Source organism: Silurus aristotelis (assembly GCF_946808225.1).
Source record: "Silurus aristotelis genome assembly, chromosome: 27".
Taxonomy (NCBI): domain Eukaryota; kingdom Metazoa; phylum Chordata; class Actinopteri; order Siluriformes; family Siluridae; genus Silurus; species Silurus aristotelis.
The window spans coordinates 2,823,292-2,840,389 of NC_139600.1; the positions used below are offsets into that span (position 1 = coordinate 2,823,292).

General features: G+C 45.8%; 1 protein-coding gene across 2 annotated transcripts in view; it reads right to left on the minus strand.

Moving 5' to 3' along the window:
* The window catches only part of rtn4b (reticulon 4b), a 25,869-nt gene extending 8,982 nt beyond the window's left edge, over window positions 1-16,887 (minus strand). Inside the window, exons 1-5 of one of the 2 annotated variants that reach the window (XM_083532358.1) lie at window positions 15,858-16,887; window positions 12,545-12,613; window positions 10,540-11,961; window positions 3,659-3,866; window positions 2,851-2,989 (exon numbers count right to left, since the gene is read on the minus strand). In XM_083532358.1, coding sequence (XP_083388484.1) covers window positions 2,851-2,989; window positions 3,659-3,866; window positions 10,540-11,961; window positions 12,545-12,613; window positions 15,858-16,599 — 2,580 coding nt within the window. In that variant the 5' untranslated portion in view covers window positions 16,600-16,887. The remainder of the gene's footprint in view (window positions 1-2,850; window positions 2,990-3,658; window positions 3,867-10,539; window positions 11,962-12,544; window positions 12,614-15,857) is intronic. The other variant, XM_083532359.1, reaches the window with a different exon arrangement.
* Window positions 16,888-17,098: the final 211 nt, after the last annotated feature.

Below are 17,098 nucleotides of genomic sequence, written 5' to 3' on the forward strand. Positions count from 1 at the left end.
AAGAGGAGAGGAGAGGAGGAAAAGGGCAGAAGAGGAGAGGAGAGGAGGAAAAGGGCAGAAGAGGAGAGGAGAGGAGGAAAAGGGCAGAAGAGGAGAGGAGAGGAGGAAAAGGGCAGAAGAGGAGAGGAGGAAAAAGGGCAGAAGAGGAGAGGAGAAAAAGGGCAGAAGAGGAGAGGAGAAAAAGGGCAGAAGAGGAGAGGAGAAAAAGGGCAGAAGAGGAGAGGAGGGAAAGGAGAGGAGAGGAGAGGAGAGGAGGGAAAGGAGAGGAGAGGAGAAAAAGGGCAGAAGAGGAGAGGAGAAAGGGCAGAAGAGGAGAGGAGAAAGGGCAGAAGAGGGAGAGGAGAAAGGGCAGAAGAGGAGAGGAGAGGAGAAAAAGGGCAGAAGAGGAGAGGAGAGGAGAAAAAGGGCAGAAGAGGAGAGGAGAGGAGAAAAAGGGCAGAAGAGGAGAGGAGAGGAGAAAAAGGGCAGAAGAGGAGAGGAGGGAAAGGAGAGGAGAGGAGGGAAAGGAGAGGAGAGGAGGGAAAGGAGAAAAAGGGCAGAAGAGGAGAGGAGAGGAGAAAAAGGGCAGAAGAGGAGAGGAGAGGAGAAAAAGGGCAGAAGAGGAGAGGAGAGGAGAAAAAGGGCAGAAGAGGAGAGGAGAGGAGAAAAAGGGCAGAAGAGGAGAGGAGAGGAGAAAAAGGGCAGAAGAGGAGAGGAGAGGAGAAAAAGGGCAGAAGAGGAGAGGAGAGGAGAAAAAGGGCAGAAGAGGGAGAGGAGAGGAGAAAAAGGGCAGAAGAGGAGAGGAGAGGAGAGGAGAGGAGAAAAAGGGCAGAAGAGGAGAGGAGAAAGGGCAGAAGAGGAGAGGAGAGGAGAAAAAGGGCAGAAGAGGAGAGGAGAAAGGGCAGAAGAGGAGAGGAGAGGAGAAAAAGGGCAGAAGAGGAGAGGAGAGGAGGGAAAGGGCAGAAGAGGAGAGGAGGGAAAGGAGAGGAGAGGAGAGGAGAGGAGAAAAAGGGCAGAAGAGGAGAGGAGAGGAGAAAAAGGGCAGAAGAGGAGAGGAGAAAGGGCAGAAGAGGAGAGGAGAAAAAGGGCAGAAGAGGAGAGGAGAAAAAGGGCAGAAGAGGAGAGGAGAAAAAGGGCAGAAGAGGAGAGGAGGGAAAGGAGAGGAGGAAAAAGGGCAGAAGAGGAGAGGAGAGGAGAAAAAGGGCAGAAGAGGAGAGGAGAGGAGAAAAAGGGCAGAAGAGGAGAGGAGAAAGGGCAGAAGAGGAGAGGAGAGGAGAAAGGGCAGAAGAGGAGAGGAGAGGAGAAAAAGGGCAGAAGAGGAGAGGAGGGAAAGGAGAGGAGAGGAGAGGAGAGAAAGGAGAGGAGAGGAGAGGAGAGGAGAAAAAGGGCAGAAGAGGAGAGGAGAGGAGAAAAAGGGCAGAAGAGGAGAGGAGAAAGGGCAGAAGAGGAGAGGAGAAAAAGGGCAGAAGAGGAGAGGAGAAAAAGGGCAGAAGAGGAGAGGAGAAAAAGGGCAGAAGAGGAGAGGAAGAAAAAAGGGCAGAAGAGGAGAGGAGGGAAAGGAGAGGAGAAAAAGGGCAGAAGAGGAGAGGAGGGAAAGGAGAGGAGAGGAGGAAAGGAGAGGAGAGGAGAGGAGAGGAGAAAAAGGGCAGGAGAGGAGAGGAGAAAAAGGGCAGGAGAGGAGAGGAGAAAAAGGGCAGAAGAGGAGAGGAGAGGAGAAAAAGGGCAGAAGAGGAGAGGAGAGGAGAAAAAGGGCAGAAGAGGAGAGGAGAGGAGAAAAAGGGCAGAAGAGGAGAGGAGAGGAGAAAAAGGGCAGAAGAGGAGAGGAGAGGAGAGAAAGGGCAGAAGAGGAGAGGAGAGGAGAGAAAGGGCAGAAGAGGAGAGGAGAGGAGAGAAAGGGCAGAAGAGGAGAGGAGAGGAGAGAAAGGGCAGAAGAGGAGAGGAGAGGAGAGAAAGGGCAGAAGAGGAGAGAAAGGGCAGAAGAGGAGAAAAAGGGCAGAAGAGGAGAAAAAGGGCAGAAGAGGAGAAAAAGGGCAGAAGAGGAGAAAAAGGGCAGAAGAGGAGAAAAAGGGCAGAAGAGGAGAAAAAGGGCAGAAGAGGAGAAAAAGGGCAGAAGAGGAGAGGAGAGGAGAAAAAGGGCAGAAGAGGAGAGGAGAGGAGAAAAAGGGCAGAAGAGGAGAGGAGAGGAGAAAAAGGGCAGAAGAGGAGAGGAGAGGAGAAAAAGGGCAGAAGAGGAGAGGAGAGGAGAAAAAGGGCAGAAGAGGAGAGGAGAGGAGAAAAAGGGCAGAAGAGGAGAGGAGAGGAGAAAAAGGGCAGAAGAGGAGAGGAGAAAAAGGGCAGAAGAGAAGAGGAGAGGAGAAAAAGGGCAGAAGAGGAGAGGAGAGGAGAAAAAGGGCAGAAGAGGAGAGGAGAGGAGAAAAAGGGCAGAAGAGGAGAGGAGAGGAGAAAAAGGGCAGAAGAGGAGAGGAGAGGAGAAAAAGGGCAGAAGAGGAGAGGAGAGGAGAAAAAGGGCAGAAGAGGAGAGGAGAGGAGAGAAAGGGCAGAAGAGGAGAGGAGAGGAGAGAAAGGGCAGAAGAGGAGAGGAGAGGAGAGAAAGGGCAGAAGAGGAGAGGAGAGGAGAGAAAGGGCAGAAGAGGAGAGGAGGGAAAGGGCAGAAGAGGAGAGGAGAGAAAGGGCAGAAGAGGAGAGGAGGGAAAGGGCAGAAGAGGAGAGGAGGGAAAGGGCAGAAGAGGAGAGGAGGGAAAGGGCAGAAGAGGAGAGGAGGGAAAGGGCAGAAGAAAAGTCGTCTGGAACAGTTCAGGTGTTTTTTCTTCGTTGGTGCAACATGAGGCAGAGGTTAGAATGAAGGCATCTGCCTCACTAATGGAGTCTCACCTTCAGGGAATCGACGAGGTCCTCGACCAGGAAGAGGCGGCGCAGCTCGTTGATGGCGGTGTTGATCCGGCCGAGGGCTGTGTCGCTGTATTTGCGGACCACTTCATCGGGCAGAGAGACCTCCTGTTCCAGGTACAGCCTGCGCAAAGAAACCCGCATCACCACACTGCCTCCTGCTGGAGGACCTTCAGCGTGTCCCAATCAAACATTTCATTCCCTATGATTGTGTGTGTGTCAACACAGAGCTCCGTGAGGAGGAAAATGGAAGTAGTAGAAGTAGGAGACAGAGGAGGAGGAAGAGGGGAAGAAGGAATATGAGCAAGAGGAAAGTAGAGTAGAAAAATAAGTAGAAGTAAACGCGACAGAATAGAAGGAGAGGAAGAAGGATAATGAGGGGGAGGAGGCAGAAAAGAAGGAGGAAAGAATATAAGGAATAGAAGAAGGAGGATGCAGAGGAAAGGAGAAAAAGACAGAATAAAAGAAGGAGGGGGGGGAGGAGAAAAAGGGAGGAGGAGGAGCAGCAGAAATATGGGAAGAAGAAGAAGGAGGAGGAGATGAAAAGAATGAGGAGGAGGAGAAATAGCAGTAGGAGGAAGTGAAAGAAGGAGAGAAAAAGAAGTGTCTCAGTGTTGGATCTTCTGATATAAAGGTTGTAAATACAAATCCCAGCACCACCTGCTGGGCCCCTGAGCAAGGCCCCTAACCGTCTGGAAGCCGCTCAGGATACGACTGTGTCTGAGTGGTGAGTGCGTTTCTATCATATAGAACTCATGAACTTGGCAGAAACACTCCTGATGACGTCACTCACTTAAACGGATGTCCTTCGTCGCTCTTCTGGACGGCCTGCAGCACCCCCTTGTATATCCTGAAGCTGATGGTGACGGAGAGGAGCGCCAGGGCCACGTAGGACAGCACGCTGATGATGCTGCACACGCTGAGCGACAGCAGGAGCAGGAGACACGCGCCGAACACGATGCCCGAGTTCTTCACGTCGCGCCAGTAGAGCAGCTCCACCACTGTGGGCATGGCAGCGCGCGCACACACACACACACACACACACACACACACACACACACACACACACACACACACACACACACACACACACACTGAGCAAAACTGTACATCAGCAGCAAACTTAAATTTATTATTATTGTTTTGCGTAGTTGAGACGGCAGCAACGGAACAGAGCCCCATAAGGAGAACGAAACAAAACCAAATGCGGTAAAATACTCTTTCGTTTCGTTTCGTCTAAATGGGACTTGGCGTTTACGCAGTCACCGAATACGCTACGTGCCGTCCAACATCCACATTTGATCGTTCTGTACAATAGGAACATGGGGAAGAAGCAGGGACTTGGATGTGAAGGAAAACAGCAGGATTACAGGGTGTGTTCTGGGGTTTCACGGGGAAGAAACATTCGAGCAACACTCAGTGATGAGAAAAGATTTTTAGCTTTAAAGTCAGTCTGAGACGGAGCTCCTGCGTCTGTATTTGGAGGCGTGGCCTTTTATCATCTAAAAGGTGCAACCTTAAGGAGGCGTGTATAAGCCTGGATTAGGAGGCGTGGCCTGTTTGACAGCGGCGGGGAGAAGGCGTGGCCTCTGCTAAAACGATAGAAACAGTTTCTCTAGGAGGGATCTAACAGACTCTTCTGCGTCGAGGACACTGTCGGCTTTCTATTAAAGAGAACACTATTTTGAGACTATTTAACTAAAGTGTCGAGCGATTGATTGAAGCACCCCTCATGTTCCTCATCGTCTACTGTGTTTACCTGTGCAGAGTGCTACAGAGTTTAGCGACTGGTGCGTCAGTAATGACTGTCCGTGTGGAAACGCGGTGCTCCGTGTTGGTGTTCGATAAGAGGACTGAACGAAGAATTTTGTGTTCCGAGGAATCGTTAAAGTAAGATTATTAAGCAGGCGCGCCTGACACACCGAATCGTGAAAGAACAGAACTCTCCCATACCAGCAGGTGGCAGTATTCTGTATTCAGCCTCCTGACAAGGAAATGGGAAGAGCTGGAACCGCGAGAACGTATAAAGTGTGCAGCGTTCACACCTGTTGTAAAAGCGGTGTAGCTTTTATCATTCAGGTCCGCTAAGTCAGAAAAAAGAAAGAAAGATCGTGTGCTGAATAGCCGATCAGAGCTCCAAATTAACATGTTCAAATCTGGAATGTCTACTTTCACATGAGGCTTCAAACACTTAAACCCCCCCCCCCCTCCCCTTCACTTCACTTTCAACAGGGATCGCTTAGTGCCAATAAACTGAAGCCTGAACAAATGGTGACGTGTGTGTGTGTGTGTGTGTGTGTGTGTGTGTGTGTGTGAATGATGTAATCTCCTTTAGCTCTTACAGAAACGTGCATGAAATCACAAACACTACGCGCTCAACAAAACTCCTGAATCCGGTTTTAAAGAACCGCTTGGAACGGCGACCGGTTCGACACCGAAGCTCCGATCCGTCTAATTCTTTTCCTGCTTCGAGACGGCGACTGTGAATCCGACACCAGTGCCCGGTGCGTGTCCGAGGACATCGGTCACTCGAGACGGGTCACGTCCACATTTAGACTCGAAAGCGGTTATTTTTTGACCCGCTGACTGAGACATGCTCGAGGGGGACGGCGAAGCCCGGCGAGCGGCGGCTCGGGTTTACGGGGTCCAACGCCGACATGCGAATGTGCTCGAGACCTTAGTGTGCGTTTAACACCGAGTACCGAACCGATTTTGGAGATTTTCGCCAATTCAGGGAACAGCGAGATGCTTCATTAAGTCCTGCTTTAACTGTACGGCTTTGAGGAATTTCACGTCAGAGACGCATCACAAGCCTGAGCGCGTCAGGACGGAAATCAACTGAAACCGGTCCAATTCAACCGATCACATTCGAATAATTAGATATCGGATATGCACGTTTCTACAGCTGGAGCCTCCATTTATGGCTTTTGACAAACGCCCTTATCCGAAGCGACCTTCAATCATCTCAGTAGATCTTCATCTGAGCAGATAGGGTGATAGGGGCCTCGCTCAGGGCCCGGGAGAGGCAGATTCGAGACAACCTAATGAGTCACGTATTTCCGGTACAGATCGGGTAGCGTCAAGCAGTAGAGTTTTATAAATACCCAAAACTACTGTAGACAGGAAGGAGACGCTGTAGCGCAGTAGTGGTTTTACTAATAAAGTTAAAAAATAAAAAAAACAACACTTTCGACTCTTATCTGCCTGCACCAATCAGATCACACCCCCCCCCCCCCAAACAAACCTTTGAACATGAGCTGGATGTTTAAATGAATTAAACACAATTCTCATTAACCCCCATGTTCATAAAGCCCTCACACGTGATCACGGATTAAACGTTTGGTTTCTGCTCTGGAACGCTCGGTTGGGGTTTTGGATCCGATGCCTGCAGAGGCTCTTTAAACCACAAATCATGTTTCCATTATTATTATTATTGATGATTATGAGATGTACCTCCCCCCTAATTGATTGAGTACAACTTTTTTGTTTTTTATTCAGGAAATCCCCAAACATCTGGGGCCAGAAAAAAAAATATTATAATTTACATTATTTCCATTTATTAACGTTTGCGGTCTGTAGGATGTTTCCTTTGTATATTTAAAAACAAAAAAATATAATAAAAGCTTTGCCCTGTGCCAATTTTCCTCACTTCCTGCACTTGAGTTTCCAACGCTACACGTGATTATATTTATAATATGTATAATAGTGACATGCACGTGATTGGGTTTAGTTATACGCGTGACCCCCCCCAATCCATGAACAAATGCATGCAACTGGTCTGTGGTGCTAAAAGAAAAAGGTTGTGGAGCGACGGATGAACCCCTGATGATTTTTACACCTGCACACACCTGATCAACGCGTTACAGCCCCAGAATCGAGGACCCGCGTGGTGGCATCGTCACGCACGCACGCACAAACCCCCGGTCCACGTGTAGGCACTCAGTCAGACTCAGAGAGATTGTCTACATATGGTTAAAGCACCGACGGTCTGCGCGCGCTATAAATAGCGCGCTCGCGACACCGAATCAGGGCGCGCGCGCCGTCCGCGCGAAAGTCGCATTTATTTCCTCGTCATTATTCCATCATCACGTCCTTGATCCAGGCACGAGATTTTCATATCTAAAATATGTCCATTTGTGGATGTTACTATATAGAACAGGACACTTTTGCGGTCATTGCAACATGGACGACCGACACGCGCACTGCGACCTCCGCCTTCTCCTCCCTGCACGCGCCGAACAAAACGTCTTTTTTTTTATCATTTCTAATAAAATGAAATTAAGACATAAATCCTCGACATCAACCAACATACGTATATATATATATTTTTTTTTTTAAGTATTAAAGAAAGTGGAAAAAAAGAGAAACACCGACCCCGTTTGGCGTCCATCTTGCGCCGCCCGCACCAACGCAACCGAGGGAAAGGAGCGCGAGCACGAGGCGCGCACACGCTTCCTGCTGCTAATGCTCGGCGCGCGTTCACGTGGGATAAGCCCAAAAAAAAACCAATATATAATTTTTTTTATAATATATATAAAAATTATTATTATTATTAATTATTTGAATTTATATAAAATAAAATATATAACATTTGTTCAATAAACAAAAAAACAATGGAAATTAACTCGCATCCACAAAATGATGGAATTCTTTTGAAATCTTAAAAATCATTAAAAAAAATTAATTATATTTTATTATTATTTGCCCAAACTACAAAACCCCCTTCTTTTATTCCTGCACTCATGAATCAGCTTTATTATATGTAGATAAAAAAGAACACATTAGTGAGGAAACATTATGATCAGATTACGACTGAACTCTGCTACAGATACCTTCACACTACTTATGCAACTTCAGTAGTTAACTTCACCCCCACCCTCGCTCCGCTCCCTCACAGAGCCTGAGACGTGTTGTACATCTTTCTGGCCACGAGCTTCGGAATCCGACTGGCTCTTAATACAGTCCTATGCTGGGTTCCAGTCGAATAAAGAAAAGAAATAAACAGCACAATACAAAGCTATTAGGAAATTAATACAGGCACTGAAGTGAAGCATGTGAGCCAAAGATTTGCTGAGATAAATGTGGAAAGTAACCACAGGTATGAACAAAACCTGCAAAAAAAAAACCCAAAAACGATTGGTCTTAAGTTCGACACCTGAGGCTTGTATTCTGATCGCATACAAAGCAAATCCGCACGAATCGCTGGCGAGTTTAACTGAAGTTAAACGACGGAGTGCCGATTGGCTGAAAATATAAAGGCGGAGCTTAAGAACCCCATCCCAACTCTTCCTTCCTAATGGCTAATTGTGTTCTGAAGTTCTAATAAGCGAATGAAAAATCGACAGGTTTTATTTAGAAGCAAAACGTGATTCTGGTTTGCAGTTCCTCTTACATAACCAGATGTACTGCCAATGGCTAAAAATAGCCTTAAGCTCTACAAGACATTTGGCCGCCAACGTAACCCCCGAACACAAACCGTCTCAGACCAACCAATCAGTTCTAGTATGCAGCAGAACTGTACTTCATGAGTCTGGTGACCTTCATAACCCCATTTCACAAATTCCAACACCTTCTTTGCACTTGGCTCTAATGGAATGGAGCGCTGCCAAACACCACAAGCTCATTATTTTCAGAAAAAGAAAAAAAGAGAAAGAAAAAAGTGTGTTTTTGAATGAGTTGCCCCATTATGTCCACACACTTGATCATCACTTTCGGAGTTGACCCGGAGCACAATGCCCTCACTGTTGCAATGCAAGTCTCGTCTTTCGCAAACACTCATGATCATCAGCCGACGTTTAAATACCCCGAAAAGACGTACGAGCCTGGAAAACCCGAACGACAAGCGACAACTGCAACGTTAGACCTCAGCATTCACTCTGGACATTTTTGGAAACGGTAAAGTGAACTGAAGGTCCAGGCTGCCACAGGAGAAGCTGAAACTGCCTCCGTGAAAATTACGAGAGATCACGGTTTAACCTAAAGCACCTTTGGACACGCACGCCGACTCTGCTGCGACAGCAACGCTGGAACGGGTCTAAAGTCCCACCTAGCGAGCAAACACGCGTTCAGGCTCGATCGCTACAAGAGGAACACGAACCGACCAGGACCATTTCAGCACCAGAAGAGGTCTTTCCCTTTTCAAAAGTCAGCTAAGAACAAGTTTAGAGATTGTACCCTTGTCTCTCCAGTTTTGTGAAGGCTGACACTCCTGTTTGTCCTGATTGTCCTGACCGTCCATGGTTCTTCCCCCAGTAGATGATTAGGGAAATGTCTGCAGGGGATCAGCTTGGCATTCCAGGCCGGCTGAGGAGCGTGGAGCTGCAGTGGCTGGTGGGGGGCGAAACGAACAGGTTGTAATGACGAGAAGAACGCTGCCTCCACTGTGGTGACTGCAGTAATCCCTCCCTCTCTGTCTCTCTCCCTCCCTCCCACCCTCTCTCTCTCTCTCCCCCTTCCTCCCTCCTTTTCCACCTCTCTTTGGTTGCAGGATTGAAGTCAGCTGACCGCCTGCTGGCTCGGGGACCCTTCTAAACGCACTGACGCAGCATCTCCTTCCCACTTACTCTCGTTCCACTCGCCCACATACCAACCAGCATACCTTCTGCTTTAAATTCAACCTCGGCGCTCGTACACTTTCTCCATCTCCGTTATGCAAGACCCTCAATATCGGATTACGCCCTCAGGCACCAGATGTAGAAGTCAACTTAGTTGTTCATTAGAGAAACCGGAGAACCAGCCCGTGATCTATATTTGTAAAAAAATATATAAAATAAATAAATGTAACTGCTTATCATAAGCTAATAAATAGCATAAGGCAGAAAATCCACTAGGTGGAACCTCGATCCAAGAAACTCTTCCGGTTTTTTTTTTTTATACAGAAAAACCCAAGCAGTTAAATCTGATCATCTGCAACCGATGACGGTTATTCTCAATCGTATAAACTGTGCAAGAGCAACATGTACCACCAAGGGGTTCATAGTGCGATCTCATTAAGCTCTAAAAATAATTAAAAAAGCCCTAAAACCCCCCCATATAAAAAAAAAACAACAAAAAAACAAATTGCCCTTTTGCACGTTTGCGCTCTCTTGGACTCGACTTAGGCATTTTATCTGCACTTGATAAGCAGGAGTGTCGCAATGCAGGAGCATAAATGTATAGCTCCCTGGCAACCCGCCCTACCAAACAAACCGGTCACGCCGATATTTTTGTACGAGTTCAAGCTGAATAATGGCGTTCTGGCGCTTTGGATGGAAAGCTTAAAAGTAATCGTAATTTAACAAGTTTGCTAACGTCTGCAGACGACCTTTAAAACAAATCAGCCTGAGGTTCTTCCTCATGAGTAACTCATTAACCGGTGGAGAACTTTTGAGATTGAGTGCAAGTCGAGGATGTTTCCTCAGGGTCAGATAAACAAAATATAAGGGCAGGAAATATGTACAGTACATACCATACGAAAGAAACATGCAGGAGTAATGAATGGATAGATGAAAGAAAAGGGTGAGGAAAGAAAGAAAGAAAAAAAAAAAGAAATGAAAGCACAAACGTGCATTATGACTGACACCATGCATAACGAGGACAGAAGGGAGCACTACAAAGGGGACACTGGAGGGATGGTTGGAAGGTGATTGGTTCATCCACAGATATGAAAAGCCGTTATGTAGCCTGCCGTGTTACCTGCTCCTGCATTTAGGTTCGGCAGCTTGAGGTCTTTAGGGTCCGCTTTCTTCACAGCCACCGTCTCGGTTTGGACCACAGGACTAGGTGCCAAAGGAGCCGGGGAGGGCACATGGAAATCGGACAATTCCAGGCCTGCCTTACCTCTCGCCGGAGAGGCCTCGCTCGCCGGCTCGGTGAGGAGGAAGTACGCATGATCCTTTGTTTCTTGTTCGACCGGGCTCGCCTCTGCAATTTCTGAAAATTTGCCCGCGTCTTCAAAATAGTCAACTGTTTCTCCAGCCTTGGCGAACTTCGAGTTTTCCAGGGTCTCCAGAAACTCGTCGACGGCACCCCGGGGCGGTTTCTCGACAAACTCGAACTCTTCGGACGACGCCTCTTGTTCGGAGATCTCGTCCGCAGCCTCTGCTTCCTCCGCTTCTTCCACTTCCTCCTGGAGCACGTTGTGCTCGGGTTCAATTTGGAAACTCGACGGGTTCTTTGCCATGGCCTCCAAGACGGGAGAGAGCGAGTCTGCGGAGGGGCTTTCGGAGTCGGAGTGCTCTTGGGTTTTGACAGCTGGGAAACTGAGACATTCGAACTTGTCAACCATCTGAGCAGAATCTTGGCTCAAAGTCTTAAAGTCGTCTTGGTCTTCTGTTGCAGATTCGGCAGGTTTCGGAGAAATTTCAGCCTCCTTCACGAGATCAAATGTACCAAACATTTGCTCAGAGGCCTTTTCTTCTTCTGCTGCTGCTGCTGCTGCTTCTTCATCTTCTTCTTCTTCTTCGATTTTTGCCCGTTCTGCAGCCCTCGCCTCAGTTTCCTCAGTCATCTCCTTAACCAAAGGGACCTTGGCTTCGAAAGCGAATGGGTTGTTTGTCGACAGCGAGAACGGAGCATTGGGCGAATCGTTAGCACTTCTGTGGACTGGACTGAAATCGGGACTTCCCTCTGAAGATCCCGAGTCTAATTTCTCCTGTTTGCGTGGCGACGACTTCAAAATATCCGGGAGAGACGGCGGCAAACCGGATTCCTCCGTGTCTTTCGGGGTGCCGAAAAAGTCAGAGGAAGCAAGTTGTTGCCTCAGCGACTCGGTTGCCTCTTCTCTGGAATCGAAAGACTGCTCGTAGTCCTGCACAGGTGAATTGTCCTGCACATCTCCATCATGGGCATTCTGGACCAGATCCGGAGATGGACTATCGGACATCTTCGCCGCTCTGATGTCCGCTGTGGTTTCTCCGAAAGGGTCGAGTTTCTCGACAGGCGAGAAGTCTTGGAAAGGGTTCCTTTTCGTTTCGAACATCAAGTCCTCATCGGACTGGGTTAAGACGTCCTGGTCGTATCTGGGCACGCTTCTGGAAGGTGAACCGTCGCCGAACAGATCCATGGGCGCTTTGAAGCTGGGCTGCGTGTTCGCTATTAGTGAAGGATGCTCGTGTTCTGTTGAATTAGAGGTACGGGTAAATTACAGATTAATTTCACGAGAAGGGCCTTCGATGGAAAAAAGTCGGCGGTGGAATCGTATTTCCTTTTTTTTTTTTTTTGTTATTGCATTTTGCCCGTTAAACCTCGAATGGTGCAAGAATCAAGTGACCTTTGGATAGTTTTCTTATCCGAAATTTCCTAACTAATTAACTGAATTATCCCGACCAACAGAGGACATGCTGGGCATCGACCTTCCACAAGATCTAAAATTAAGGGTTGAATGTCATCGCCAATGGATTCATTTGGGAAAAACAGAAGAACTTTTGTGTTTACTGTAGACAGAATCAGAAATGTTAATCAGTACAAATTACATTCTAAATTTGCTTTACAGACCTCGGAACAGCTGCATGCAAATCCGACACCAGTAGTTCCTTTTAATTCGACAGAACATTTTCGACTGAGGTTTTAGCGTAAAAATATAAAATAATCGTAAGCGTGTTTATTTCCGTTAGACTCGCACAGCTGCGTGTTAGTAGCGAACTCGAACACAGCTGGAAAAGTCAAAGTGTGTTAGAACAGCAGAAGAGAGAGGACTTGCCTGAAGTGAAATGCGTCAGAGATGGAAAAGAAGCAGCGGCAGCAGTAGAGGAAGGAAGACTGGGTTCATCTGAAGAAAGAAAAATAAAAAAGCGTGTGAGAAGGACAGAAAACCGGAACGTGTTGAGCGAGCACAGAAAGTGATTACAATCCGTGTAACGTCCTTCAAAAACTTTACCACCAATATGACTAAAGATATGGTACATCTCCAAGAGGAACCATGTGGCCAAGTTCCAACCAATCAGAAGCCACACCTAATAGCTGTTTGAAGAGCAATAAATAAACCTCACCGCTGTGGGTTCGGTCTGGATGAAGGAAAACACAGTGAAGGTCCCTGCATTTGAAGGAAGAGAATAGTAGATTCCTGATATAATGTGCATGTTCTCAATCGTTCAGACGCACCTTCAGGCCCTACACTGAAGTTTAGAGCTTTTAGAGGCTGTAATCTGAACTCCTGACTTGATTCGAACCCCGATGCATTCACCACTGAGCTATTGGGTTGCAAAAGGGGCGGACAATTTCCCAAAAAATACAAATCAGAAACTTTCCATTAAAAATGTCATCTGGGGAATTTGGGGGAATTTTCCAAGTTCCGAAGAATTTATGAGAATTTTGGGGGAATTTATTATAAATTTGCGAAGATTTATAAAAAAAATATGCATCATAAACAAATGTAAATAGAAACATTTCGTTTTTGGTGAGAAACTGACACGCATGCAAAATAATACGGATAAAAAAATTTTTTTTTATAAAAATCATTAAATCATTTTTTAAATTAAGTACAAATTTTGCCAATCACTTTTTTTTTTTTTTTTTTTTTTTTTTTTTTAAAATACACACATTATTGTGTGTGCAGGAAAGAAGAAATGATGTTTTAACCTGAAAGACTTTTTTTTTCCACCTACATTTAAATTCCCTGTTGACCTGCAATTCCCAGTTCATTCCCTTTAATTCCCATTGAACGTTTCCAGTCTTAAAAATTCCTGAAATTTCGCAACCGTACTCGGCGACCGCGGCTCGTTTAGAGTAAAAAGCTTTATGTCTAAAAGACGAACATTTTGTGTTTTTATAAATAGAAGACGGCGAGGGACAGAATTCCGAGTCTTGAAAGGGAACATCACAGCTGGTGTAGGAAAAAACAACTTCATATTGAGTTTTAACGTCCCTGCTGGAAACCTGCATATTAAAATCAGCTGACTTTCCTCCATTAGGAAGACAGGACTACAGGATTAGCTTGACATATTAGACTTTATGGACAAGAGTTTGTGGACACCTGAGCAGAAGACTGAAATGTCCTTTTCGAACATTCAACAAAATAAAAATAAAAATAGCCCCCATTTTTCTGGGAAGCCGTTCCAGTAGATTTTAGTGCGGAGGTCAAAACTCGCTTCGAGATCTTGGGCACAGGTTTGGATCTCCTAGTTCATTTGATTCCAGCATTTCTGGAGACGATTGTGTTCCTCTGACGCTCAGAAGGCTGGAAGGTGTCAGGTGTCCCAATACTTTTGCTCTCCGATTTTGTCACAAAGATCCGAGATCGGATTTCGAGACGATTTCATGGCGAGGACAAAAATATTCCGATTCGAATCCAAAAACAATCTTGAGGACGATCTAAGAAAAGCCACGGACGTGAGAAGAAGGTCACAGAACATGCATTTTCTTTTATACTATAATCATACTTTTACTTGTCATATCTGATCTACGCCGTCCCCCTGTACGAACGCGTATGTGAGACTTTCGAATTGAGCTATTACGGAGCAGTGGGGGGATTTTTTATGACACGTTTCTAAACAGTTTGAGGATCTTCGTCTGTGCCGCACCGTCTGAAGTTACACGTGGTTGAAGGTGAAGCTCTGGTTTATATACACAAGACTTTCCTTGTAGGTTACGTTATGAACTGTCGCTCCGAAGCGGCGAGACGGTGTAACTTTCAGCACCGAGACACTTTGCACAAAGAGTCAGGAGGAAAAGGACACACCCAGACCGCTGCCTTTTCCCCCTCTTCCCCCCCAACCCCTGAAAAGAACACCGCCGCTGTAAGGACCACTCGCTCTATATATAGATTAGTGTTTCAGATCAACACCCCTCCCTTATTGGCCTACTAGATCCGTTCGGTGGAAGGGTGTGGTCCGAGGAATCAAGCCAAAAGTTCAGACGGGGAACGAAATCCTACAAGAAAAAAATCAAAAATCAATCAATCACGGACTGTGCACTCGTGAAATGTGCAGCATCATCGCATTTGGCACTTAGAAAAGCACCGGTTCTGTTCAGTGGACTTCGGGTTTGTGTTTTTTCAGGGCGTGGGCCGGAAATTTCCTGGATAGATTTGGTTTATTTCGGATTAATGACAGGAGAATGCAATAGGGACAAATCACTAGGGGTTCATTTATTTATCAAGATTCCTTTCATCTTTATAGTTCACACATTAAAGCCCATTCTACATACATACATAATATAATTATATATATATATATATATATATGATTCATTTGTTTTGAACATTTGTCAGATTTAATATTTGACTTTTCACTCATATTCAGGATTATTATTATATTTATATATTCCACCTTATACCAAAATTCATCAAAACATGAGTCCAATATCAATAATATTCTATCACAATCATTTCAATGCATAGAAATTAGACATTTTTTTGTTTTATAATTAATTTTTATGCCCTGAAATCACAAAACCCTGAAGAAAGCTCGAGCTCCTATTGTTTGACTGGACGCACACACCCCGTTAGCATTAATGAATTGCATCTAAACAATACAATTAAATAAAAAGACAAATTGCTTAAGGATGCAAAGTTGTTGCCAAAACGACAACAAATTTACCAGATGACGTTTTTTATGTCATGTCATTTGTTCTTTTCTATCCGTTTTATTAAAATGGCTGCATTTCGGATTAGCATTAGCATGTGTGCTAGTCGTCTATCTCGGTGTGATCTATGCTAGCTCCCGAGTCGCGCGGTGTCACCGCTCCGCTTTCATCTTTTTTTTTTTTTTTTAATTGATTAATTTGTTTTTGTTGTTGTTTTGGAATAACATTTATCTTAAAAATTAAAAATAAATAAACGAGTTTCATTGAGCGCGCGAGATATCGTGTTTATTTATTTATATATATTTAATAACGTTTCAGGATCCGCTACACCGGCGGAGAATCGACTCTTTAATTTTATAAAAAAATTTTTAATTATTTCCCCAATTGGGATTAGAATCCAATTCAAAACATTTCCGAAAATTGTCTTTCGTTTAAATCAGTTTAAAACGACGCACAAATTAAATAATAATTAATTAAAAAAAGACACTCACGGGATGATGGAGACGCAGAGACTGCGAGAGTCGACTCGGAGTCGATTCCGACGCTCTCCACCACCGGGTTCCACCTCACCTCGTCTTTTTTCTCCTCAAGATCTGATCTTAAATCTTTCTGGAGCTCAACCGGAGCTTCAAAGATCTCGTCTTTTACACCGAATCCAAAGTCCTGATCTTGTACCCCAAACTCGGAATTGAACGCGATCTCCTCTGGAGGACTGGTGCTCCTGGGGTGGTGGATCTCTTCTGGATGATGTGCTGCAGATGAAAGGTCCTGATCTTGGATCGCGTGTACAGGTTGTATGAACGTAAAAGGATCCTCGGGCACCTCTTTGAGATCCACCAGGTTTATGGCTTCTTCTGCTTGTTCTTCGTGCACTGCTGGAATTTTATCCAGCATCTGAGTGCTGTCAGGTTCCTCAGGGCTTTCAAACTCCACAGGTCGAGAAATCCAATCAACAGATTTCTCCAGACATTCAGTCTCGGCTTTGTTCTCGGGGGTGTGCACATCCATCTCCTGTCGTCTTCTCCATTCTTCTTCTTCTTCCTCTTCTTCTTCTGCACCTTCCACGTCAGCTTTCTGGACTCGAACCTTCTGGACATAACGTTCTCCACCAAATATACCTACATTTTCATCCTGAGCTGTGTGCTCACTGAAACCTGACTCTCTCCATGGCTTCATCTCATCTTCTCCTTCCACGTTTGGAGTTGTGGAGGAAACTTGTTCGGCGTCTGCCATCTTGAAAACGTGACTCTAAATCTATTTCTTTTTTTATTCTAGATCTTTCTATGTTCCAACTACTGTCTTTTTAACACCCCCCTCTCACCTCCGGTGGGTTTTCTCCTGCACGCCGGCACCGTTATCTTCTGATTTATGTGTTTGATGTTCTCCAGAATGACGGGGAGGAAATAAAAGTGAGGACCGGCGGCGCAGAGGAGCAGCAGCACACAAGCCTGATTTTTCTCCTGCTGCGGAATATTGTAATAAGCTCCAGTGATCGACACGCCGTTTAACCAATCACAGAGCAGAGAAAAGAAAGCCCCGTCCCCGTCTCCATCCCCGCCCATCCGTTCAGAAGACCACGCCCACCTCCTCCCCATGCCTTCTTAAAGCGCAATGCAATGAGGAAGCTCTGTAGACCAGCTCTGCTCTAATATTAACACTAGAAATCATTAGTATTATTCAGAACATTATTATATTTAATATCTCACATCTCAATTTGGTGCATAAAACGGAT